Source organism: Haematobia irritans, chromosome 3, assembly GCF_050003625.1.
Source record: "Haematobia irritans isolate KBUSLIRL chromosome 3, ASM5000362v1, whole genome shotgun sequence".
NCBI lineage: Eukaryota > Metazoa > Arthropoda > Insecta > Diptera > Muscidae > Haematobia > Haematobia irritans.
This window is the reverse complement of record NC_134399.1, coordinates 232,511,195-232,522,798: the sequence shown is the minus strand read 5'-3', so window position 1 is coordinate 232,522,798 and position 11,604 is coordinate 232,511,195. Positions and strand designations below refer to the sequence as shown.

The 11,604-nt window shown below is 33.3% G+C and overlaps 1 protein-coding gene across 1 annotated transcript; it reads left to right on the top strand.

The window, feature by feature from the left end:
• Positions 1 to 5,093: 5,093 nt before the first annotated feature.
• LOC142228176 (putative cytochrome P450 28d1) lies at positions 5,094 to 11,604 on the top strand (the record flags this gene model as incomplete). Its single annotated transcript, XM_075298522.1, is given in 8 exon segments — positions 5,094 to 5,345; positions 10,043 to 10,181; positions 10,239 to 10,346; positions 10,398 to 10,499; positions 10,556 to 10,990; positions 11,045 to 11,171; positions 11,221 to 11,490; positions 11,549 to 11,604. Coding segments are annotated over 8 exon segments (1,434 nt in total), but the record flags the coding sequence as incomplete, so codon positions are not given.

The following is an 11,604-nucleotide window of genomic DNA, read 5'->3' as shown; positions in this document are numbered from 1 at the left end:
CAAATATATATATGGGAGTTATACCTAACTTTATGTTAACAATTGAACTCCTTGTGAAAAATTTAAAGAAAATCAGAGAAAAACTCTGACTTCTGGGGTCATATAAGTACATATCGGGCAAAAACTATATATGAGAGCTATATCTAAATCGGAAGCTATTTCTTTACAAATCAATAGGGCTGTATTCTGACCCAAAACACGTACTTGTACCAAATTTTAAGTCAATTGGACTAAAACTGTCTTGGATAAATGATGTTGACGAAAAAGTACTAACAATTTATTAAAAACGTACTTTTCGAAGCCAAAAGGTGTAATATAAATTATTTAAATACTATTGTAAAAGAAAAATGCAAATCTTATGCTTTTACTATCCATTTTCACAAGTTTTCGACTTAATACTGGCGATTTTGTAAGGAAATGTGGGTATTTTAGTGGTCATATGAGTATAAATCGGACCAAATATATATATATATGGGAGTTATACCTAACTTTATGTTATCAATTGAACTCCTTGTGAAAAATTTAAACGGTTAGGCCCATTTCCTTAGGGGGTACTGAAATTCCCTTTGGTGAGTGTGCAAAATACCTTGGCGCTATTTTGGACAGGAAGCTGAATTTTAGGTTTAATATTGAAGAGAGGGCGAGAAAAGCCACGGTAGCTTTGTACTCGTGCAAAAAGGCAATAGGGAAAAAGTGGGGACTAAAACCAAAAATTGTGCATTGGCTATACACTGCAGTAGTTAGACCTATAATGCTATATGGTGTTGTAGTCTGGTGGCCGGCACTTCAGAAACCGACTTGTTTAGATAAAGTTCAGCGTATGGCGAGCTAATGTATCTCAGGCACATTTAGTAAGACAGGAACATACTCCCTTAATGTTATGCTACATCTATTGCCTTTAGAAATTTTGGCCAAACAGTCAACTGCAACAACGGATGTGCGGTTGCGCGAGCTATCGCTGTGGTCGGAAAAAATGTACGGTCGTAGTTCGGTCCTCAAAGTAATGCCAGATGTGCCTAACGTAGTGTATTACACCCTGGCAAAACCACTTTTAGACAAAAAGTTTGAAACTCTAATTCCCAACAGTGAGGCGTGGTGTACACAGACCCCGGGGAATAAAAGATATATAGATTTCTATATTGATGGCTCCAAATTGAATGGACAAGTGGGTTTCGGAGTATATTCTAAAGATCTGGAAATTCGAATAGCGAAAAGATTACCTAATCACTGTAGTGTTTTTCGGGCTGAAATATTGGCAATAAGAGAGGTGCTGAGAAGTAATGTTCCAACAAATATTGGCATTAATATATACTCAGACAGTCAACCTGCAATAAAATCCTTGGACTCTGTGTTCCTTAACTCGAAAACGGCCATAGACTGCCGCAAATCTTTCAACGAGATGGCTGAGCAGTACAATATTCACCTAATATGGGTGCATGGCCATAGGAACATACCGGGGAACTGCGAAGAGCTATTCACGTACTATCAAATGCCAGTTTAAAAATCCAAATTATAGCGGATACTCCAAAGTAAAAAGTTTTCTTTATTCCACAAAAACTTTAAACCAAAGATGCTATATCCTCAAAATAAGTCTTAGTCTATATTTGAAGCTTTTTTATCTTAAATCTAAAGCTAATTTAAGGACGATTTCTTTAAATCAAAAATATGTTTCTTTACTTTAAGGAAAATTTTCCTTAGCTCAAAGACATGCGACTTTAACGGAGGGACGCAAATTTACAAAATGTGTGTCCTAAATTTAATGAAAAAGTTTTTGAAGTAAAGATTTTAAACTTTGTTTTAATTAAAATGTCATTATTGTAAAGAAATTTGTCCTTAATATTTTGTAAATTGCGCATCCTAAAATTAAGGTTGCATAATCTTTAATATCACGTAAATATTTTTTTCAGTATAGAAACTGTAATTTAACTTCTTGATGTACTAGCCTAACCCGTACGACGAGGGGATTTTGAAGGAAACTGTATCATTTGATTAATGGTGGTGGATTGTTAAGCCCGACCAAACATACGGCCGTACACTGAACAAAATATTGACCTTATATGAAGGATTATTCAACTTTAATTTTAGGACAAGAAATTACACAATATTAAAGAATTAATTAAAAGAAAGATAATCTTTGCTTTAAACATTTATTTCATAAAATTGAGGACACAAATTTGCGTGTCTCCGTTAAAATCGTAGGTTTTTGAAGTAAGGAAAATTGTCATTAAAGCGAAGAACCAAAAGATTATTCAACTTTAATTTTAGGATATAATTGCGTATTCAATATTAAGCACAAAATTATTAAAAAAGAATTTTAATTAAAAAAACGATAATCCTTGCTTTAAAATTTTATTTCATTAAATTGAGGACACACGTTTTTGAATTAAGAAAAAATGTCATTACACGTTTTTAAAGAAGTAATCTTCAAATTACCTGATATGTGGAATCTTTGGATTAAAAACTTAACTGAGGATCTTTCATCTTTAAGTTAAAGATTTTTTGAAATAAAGAAAATATATTTTTTACTTTGTATATATTTTTTACTTTGAAGTTTTTATATTTTTTACTTTGAAGTATTTATTATAGCTTTTATTTGATTGAGACTAGATTTAAAGCTAGATAACTTCCTAAAAATTTCTTTATTTTACAGAAGTCGCATCTTGTCATTACACGTTTTTGATTTAAAGAAATAATCTTCAAATTAACTAATAAGTGGAATCTTTGGATTAAAAACTTAACACTTTCACTACTGATGTCCACTTAGAAGGACATTCGAAAAAGACACCAAATTCTATTCTCCCACTTAGTTTAGATTTATTTCTCGGTGTTATTTTAAAGTAGATGCTTTCATCTAAATAAGCTATATATATTGTCCATATTGGTGAGGTCTAAAATACATTTTTATAAACTTCTTTAACAATAAACGAAAAATACGAAAATTTGAGACAATTTTTGTACTGTATGTTTCTACACGCAAAGAAAAAAAAACGTTTGGAAAACGTGTACCGAAAACGTTTTTCTTTTGTTAGAGTTTTTTTGAATTGCTTCGAAAATTTTAAACTTTTATCACCAAAATTTTTATTTTTTCAATAAAAAAAGTTATTTTTGAAACAACAACACAGTCCATTTCGTTTATATCAAACACTGTTCTTTTCTGACTTTAGGTCTTTAATAAGACACATTTTACAGTTCAAAATTTAATAAACTACAATGTAATGTTGAACATTTTTTCGGAATATTCCGAACATATCTGGAATATATGTAAAAAAAAAAACAAAAAACAAAAAAAAAAACTTTGGCCGAAGCAGGGATCGAACCCACGACCCTTGGCATGCAAGTCGGACGTAGCAACCACTGCTCCACGGTCCCAAACTAAATGTTTGTTTCTGTTAAATAAACTTTGTTTATTCGGTTCGTGGGCGCCGCAAGCTATGCTATATAAATATAACTTATATGGATATTTATCTATTGATGACCATAACAGGTACAGAGCTCAGTGGTTAGTGTGTTGGCTTACAAAGTGCATGGTCCGCGGTTCGATTCTCCGTCCAGGCGAAAGGTAAAAAAATTTTAAAAATTTATAAAATCGTATAATTTCTTCTACATTGTTTGTATTACAAGAAAAAGGTGTTACGAACTAAAAAACCTCATGGATGTGAGAAAGATGTGAGGGAAAATGCAATTAGCAAGAAAACAATGTTTTTTTTGAGTTTGTCTTTATGAAATTGTTTTTACATCCTGGAAAAGAATAAACGTTTATAACAAAAAGTATATACTTTTCTTCCAAATACACTTCCTTACAGCGAAAAGCAAATGAGAAACGAACTTTGCTTGTCTAAAATTTCGTTTGGGAGTAAAGAATTATTTTTTTGCGTGTAGTAAATGGACATTTATAAAAAACTATAGCTGATATTTTTACGGGTTCTTTTTTGTATTTTTTCTCACACTATTAAAGATATTATAGGCCAAAAAGCGATTATTTTCGCAAGGTCATTTGGTCACAATTCAAGAATCACGTTTTCAGAACAAGCTCATATAGCTCTTGAAGTAATTGAGGTAGGTTTTCAAAATGACAATTTTTGTTCTACATGCTGTTAGTAAAAGTAAAAAAAGAAGAAAAATAAAAGTTTTTATCATTAGGTTTATTTCGGTAGTGAAAGGGTTAATTGAGGAGCTTTCATCTTTAACACAAATTTGCGTGTAACCGTTAAAATCGTAGGTTTTTGAAGTAAGGAAAATTGTCATTAAAGCGAAGAAACAAAGGATTATTCAACTTAAATTTTAGGATACGCAATTACACAATATTAAGGACAAAATTATTAAAAAAGGATTTTAATTAAAAGAACGATAATCTTTGCTTTAAAATGTTATTTCATTAAATTGAGGACACACGTTTTTGAAGTAAGAAAAAATGTCATTACACGTTTTTGATTTAAAGAAGTAATCTTCAAATATGTGGAATCTTTGGATTAAAAACTTAATTGAGGACCTTTCATCTTTAATTTAAAGATTTTTTTAAATAAAGAAAATATGTTTTTTACTTTGCAGTATTTATTATAGCTGTTATTTGATTCAGATTATATTTAAAGCTAGATAACATCCTAAAAATTTCTTTATTTTAAAGAAGTCGCATCTTGTCATTACACGTTTTTGATTTAAAGAAATAATCTTCAAATTAACTGATACGTGGAATTGTTGGATTAAAAACTTAATTGAGGATCTTTCATCTATAATTTAAAGATTTTTTGAAATAAAGAATACATATTTTTTTACTTTGAAGTATTTATTATAACTTTTATTTTATTGAGACTATATTTAAAGCGAGATAACTTCCTAAAAATTTCTTTATTTTAAAGAAGTCACATCTTTGGCTCGGAATCAATACCAAAAACCCTAAAGGCAAGGTCAATATCTTTGAATCCAAGTAAACTTTTTTTATGAGTGTAATACTTGTTTTATTAAAAGCGCCTATCAAAAATACACGCACAAATACAAATCCAAGTTGTTATTTTTAATATAGAGTCTCGGTGTCCGAAGAATTATATGATAAGAATTTAATTATAACTACGAGTTCAACGGCAGTTTGGAACCAGTTCACACCTAAAATCATCCGAGTAGAGTCTGAAAGGATTTCATTAGGAGTCTAAGATGTTTCACATAATACTTGGATTGTTTGCATTTCTTGTTGCTTGCACATTTGGTCTCTATAAGTATTTAACATGGCATTTTAACCACTGGGTTGAAAGAAAGATACCAGGACCGAAACCAAAAGCACTGTTTGGCACATTTCCTGGCACTGTGAATGGTAGCAGAAATTTCATTTATGATTTAGATGAAATATACAGGTAAACAATAAAAATGGATATACATAATGTTGTTTCTGCCTAAAACTAAATCATTCCTATGAAAGTAAAAAAAACACTTTATTCCCAAAGAGAATAATGAAGTAGTTAAATATTTGTGTTGTGCTTCTTAAAATTGTGAGCCTGGTTGAGAAAAGGACCGCGATTAAAATCGAAAATCTGATAGCCGTACTTGACATGAAACCTCGGCTATAAGATTAATTTTATCCTTGGAAGCACTGGTGACGAATTTGTGGTTGCATTTTGATCCTGGTTTACCCATTTCAAACAATTGTTTCTTTCCAATAATTGATACGTCTGAGGCTGTATCTATTTGCATTTTTAAATCGAAACCATTTCCTGATGATGACGGATTGATACTGACCATAACATATTTTCTATTTGATCCCCGTACTAGACTATTAACTTGCACAACACCTGTCTGAGGAGAATTTCACTTTTTGAAATTCTTGAATTTCTTATGATATTGTGTTGATTAGCTTGATGTTTGGACCTTATGTCCCTTTACATTACACTGGGTGCATATGTATGTGTTTGGTATAGTTACAATGTTTTGAGTAGTGCATTCCGTCAACAATGGGGTTTTAGGAATTTTATTATTTTCATTGGATTTCACACCCTCAAAAAAAAAAAATCGCTTCTTTAACATATGTCTCTATTTCTTTCTCTATACTCTCTCTCTGTCGCTTTAAATAAAATATAACAACATATGTATGTTTAGTCGAAATTTGTAAATTTATATATGTTTGCATTCACACATATGATTTTTATGAAACATTAATGCCCCAAACATAATATATTCTAACATATTAACATAGATGTCCCAAACATTTAGTGTTAGTTTAGGAACATTACATGTTTGCACTTAAATATATTGTGTTTTAAAGTTGTGCCCGAAACACATTTTGTTTATATCGGAACATATGAAAAACATATTTTTCTAACAGTGCACCTTTTCATGTTTGAAATTTGATGTGACAGCATGTACATTGGCTGGTGTATTATCTTGTACCATGGCGGTGTCATGCTTTAAATTCAGTAGTTTTTGAGCGCTTGTGACTAGCTTGTTGAGGGTGTTGTTAGATTCGTCTTCTACACGGACAAAAAAGACTGATTTTCATATGTTTGGGTGTAAACATTATATGTTTGGAACTCAAATTTTTTAACACAATATTTTTAAGTGAAAACATATAATGTTCATAAACTAGCATAACTTGTTTAGGAACTATATGTTAATATGTTGTAACATATTATGTTTGGGACATAAAATGTTTGTAAATATAATATGCTTAGATGCAAACATATATTAATTTAGAAATAGTCTATAAACATATATGTGTTTAGAAAGAGAGACCTAGAGAGTATGCTGCAAGTCAAGTAATGGAAGTAACCAATTGACGCGTTAAAAATACCCAGCAAAAAAATTTAGAAGTTCTTCCAAAGGCACAACTTTAAAAGCACTTCCAAAAGATGTACTCCCAATGATGTTCTTTATTTTAACTAAACAGGAAGTTCTTTTCATTCAATTTTTTTATAACATGCTTTTTTCATATTTTTAATGGGTAATTTTAACTTTTTTTGTTGCAAATTGGTTAAAAACAGTTTAGGAATTCATAAAGTGGAACAAATTATTAAAATTTTGTTGCAAAAAATTCTAAATCCAATCTGAAAAAATTGTGAATTTTTGAAAATATTTGAGGTCAAACGTTTCAGACAAGTGTTAGAATCCATTAAAAATTATAAAAAAATTAGAAAAATTATTTATTTGACAAAATATCACAGAATTTTTATACCCTCCATCATAGGATGGGGGTATATTAACTTTGTCATTCCGTTTGTAACACATCGAAATATTGCTCTAAGACCCCATAAAGTATATATATTCTGGGTCGTGGTGAAATTCTGAGTCGATCTAAGCATGTCCGTCCGTCCGTCCGTCCGTCTGTTGAAATCACGATAACTTCCGAACGAAACAAGCTATCGACTTGAAACTTGGCACAAGTAGTTGTTATTGATGTAGGTCAGATGGTATTGAAAATGGGCCATATCGGTCCACTTTTACGTATAGCCCCCATATAAAGGGACCCTCAGATTTGGCTTGTGGAGCCTCTAACAGAAGCATATTTCATCCGATCCGGCTGAAATTTGGTATATGGTGTTGGTATATGGTCCCTAACAACCATGCAAAAATTGGTCCTCATCGGTCCATAATTATATATAGCCCCCATATAAACCGATACCCAGATTTGGCTTGCGGAGCCTCTAAGAGATGCAAATTTCATCCGATCCGGCTGAAATTTGGCACATGGTGTTGGTATATGGTCTCTAACAACCATGCAAAAATTGGTCCATATCGGTCCATAGTTATATACAGACCCCACATTAACCGATCTCTAGATTTGGCTGGCGAAGCCTCAAAGAGAAGCAAATTGCATCCGATCCGGCTGAAAGTTGGTACATGGTATTGGTATATGGTATCTAACAAACGTGTAGAAATTGGTCCACATCGGCCCATAATTATATATAGCGCCCATATAAACCGATCCCCAGATTTCGGTTGCGGAGCCTCAAAGAGAAGCAAATTTCATCCGATCCGCCTGAAATTTGGTACTTGATATTGGTATATAGTCTCTAACAACCATGCAAAAATTGGTCCACATCGGTTCATAATTATATATAGCCCCTATATAAACCGACCCCAGATTTGGCTTGCGAAGTCTCCAAGAGAAGCACATTTCATCCAATCCGGTTGTAATTTGGAACCTGGTGTTAGTATATGATCTTTAACAACCGTGCCAGAATTGGTCCATTTCGGTCCATAATTATATATAGCCCCCATATAAAACGTTATCCAGATTTGACCTCTGGAGCCTCTTGGAAGAGCAAAATTCATCCGATCCGGTTCAAATTAGGAACGTGGTGTTAGTATATTGTCGCTAACAACCATACCAAAATTGGTCCAATCACACAAAAATTGGTCCATATCGGTTTATAATCATAGTTGCCACTAGAGGCAAAAATAATCTACGAAAATTTTATTTCTATAGAAAATTTTGTCAAAATTTTATTTCTATAGAATATTGTGTTCAAATTTTATTCGGTTCATAATCGTGGTTGCCACTAGAGCCAAAAATAATGTACCAAGATTTTATTTCTATAGAAAATTTTGTCAAAAGTTTATTTCTATAGAAAATTTTGTTAAAATTTTATTTCTGTAGAAATTTTTGTCAAAACTTTCTTTCTATAGAAAATTTTGTCACGTATGGACTTACATACAATTTAGAAGATGGTGTTAGGAGGTTTTAAGATACCTTGCCATCGGCAAGCGTTACCGCAACTTAAGTAATTCGATTGTGGATGGCAGTGTTTAGAAGAAGTTTCTGCGCAATCCATGATGGAGGGTACATAAGCTTCGGCCTGGCCGAACTTACGGCCGTATATACTTGTTTAATTTACATCCAAAACATTGAATTCGGATCACACCTAAAGAAGTGATGCAAATTCAGTGCACCGGCTGTTGAAATGGAGGACTTCCGTCCTATGACAAACCCATGTTAAATTCATCGCTTCTGCGTCAATTTTACACAACTTTCGGATCCAAATAGAACATTTTCATTACTTTTTTGGCGAAGCTTTTTTTGCTGGGTATATCAACACAAAGAAAATTTTATTAAAATTGTTTTCTAACAGCGTAGGGCATACATAGGTGAAACATAATATGTTTGAACAATACAAACAATATTTTGTTTGGACCAATCCTGAAAATATATATATACTTGAAGCAAAATGTGTTTGGGGTATATGTTACAGAAGCGATTTTTTGAAGGTGTAGTGAAGATAAAACATTGAGTTCCAACTTCGGCATCGTTGTGTCCTTGTAGTCAACATACAAATACGAGACATTTAAACTGATCCGAACTCATCTCGGAGAGCTTAAAATTTTCACAGGCTACGTTTGCCCTTGCGGCATATGACACTAAATCGTCTTGAGGCTTCTTGGCTATCTGCAAAAATTCCCTTTATAACCATGCCTGTTTCAGTAAAAGATAGTTCCCTTGGATTTTTGGGTAATATAAACGCTGCGTATTTGCTATAAGCCACTAGATTTAATTTCCTCATCAGTAGTCTCACCCTTGCTGCATCGTCTAGCGATTCACCTTCCACCAAAAATATGTCTTCATATCTGGAATACCAATTTTGAAATGTTAGACCTTCTGTTTCATCGTAGCAAAATTCCGATATGCTGTTGGTCAATTTTTCCATGCGTTGGTCATTGTTGAAAGACGTTCCCTTAGTCAAACTTTCCAAAAGTTTGCTCTGCATTTCACATTTCATGTCGTTACTTATGGGTGTAAGTTGAACTATAACCGATTTGAAGATGTCTTTCTAAAATTTCTTTAATTGAAAAAGTCGATAGAATTAATGTTCAAAAAGCTCACAATGTCCTTCTGGACTAACCACAGGCAGAGAAAGAATATGATCACCCCAATCCTGTTTCAAGAGGATAATGTTACCTTTTTATGGAGTACGTGTAACAAGTTATTTTATTGGAAATATGTCGCTTATTTAGGCAAGCATGTTTTGTTTGAGAAAGCCACATTTTGCCCTCTGGTGCAATGTAAATTAATTGTCATCGTTATTCTTGGGATGAGTAACGTCTGTTCTTGTTCTCATTGAAGGCAATACAAGAACAGAACCAGATTTGTAGGAGTGTTTGCTACTCGAAAACCACAGCTACTTGTTCTAGACCCAACATTAAGCAAGGATATATTAACCAGTAATTTTAAGAGTTTCCAGGACAATGAGTCGTCTCAATGGGTAAGGCGGTTCTCGATTGTTTGTTTTTATTATGAAAGAAAAATTTTCTAATTGGAGATGGATCGATCTAGAGAACCTATATCTGGAAGCAATCCCTTTGTTCTTCCCTCGGCTGATTGGAAAATAAAAAGGTCAGAAATTGTGCCGGGTCTAACCACGGCGAAGGTATGTGTTTCCATAGCCAATGTATATTTTTATTTCAAATATTTTACCAAGGTTAAAGGTATGATGCCAATTATAAATTGCATTGGAGAAAAACTACATGGCTATTTGCAACACAAAACCAAAAATGGTGAAATTACCATTGACGCAAAAGAGGTAATTTGAGTAAACATATCATTCCAATGAGATCTCCAATTGATAATATATCATAGATATCGTTGTGCTACACGGGCGAGGTTGTGGCAGACGTCGTATGGGGTATACAAGCGGGAAACTTCGACAAGCCCTATAAAGACGTAGTAAATCAGGAATCCACATTTCTGATGATGTCCAAACGTATGATTTCGCAGACATTTAAGGCGTTCAAGTATTTTTTCATCTTAGGAATATTTCCATTTGTTCGATATTTGATATATGTTAGATTCTTTCCGGAAGTAACCGACCGATTCTTTCTAAAATTAGCCCACTGTGCTATTCAGAACAGGCGCTTTAATTCAAAAGAGGTAAGAACCGATTTTCTTCAGCATTTGGTGGACTTACAGATGAAGAAGGGTTTGAGCCTCACAGAGGTAGTGGCGCATATGTTGACGTTTCACTTCGATGGGTTTGAGACTTCTGCAACGTTAATTAGTCACTGTATTTTATTGGTAAGTGTCTCAATATCGTGATGTTTCAGCTTTCGTTAGTATTTTTCATTGCAGTTGGCCAGGTCTATGGAAAAACAGAATCGACTACGCGCAGAAATCACCGCGTTTTTTGATTCAGACAATGACGTTATGGAGTTTGGTGATTTGATGAAACTTCCATATTTGGAGCAGTGTGTCGCGGGTATGACATCACACAATGCCTTGATCGTGCTTAACTTACTCTTTTGCAGAAACACTGCGTATATTCGCACCTCTTCCTTTTATGGCCAAGTTGTGTACTCAACCATGTACATTGGAAAATAATAACGGTGTTATCCATGATGTGGCTCCAGGAGATGTGTGTCTTATATCTATTCACTCCATGCACCATGATGAGGAATACTATGCACAACCCGAAGAATTTCTGCCGGAACGCTTTGCCGAAGAACAAGGGGGTGTAAGGAAGTACAAAGATATGGGTGTTTATTTACCGTTTGGAGATGGTCCCAGAATATGTTTAGGTAAATCCTGTATAAAAATATCTTCCGCCGTTGCTATATTTTTCTTATCCTCTGACAGGTATGACTTTCGGAATGGCTCAGGCAAAAGTAGCAATCGTAACTATAGTTAGAAAT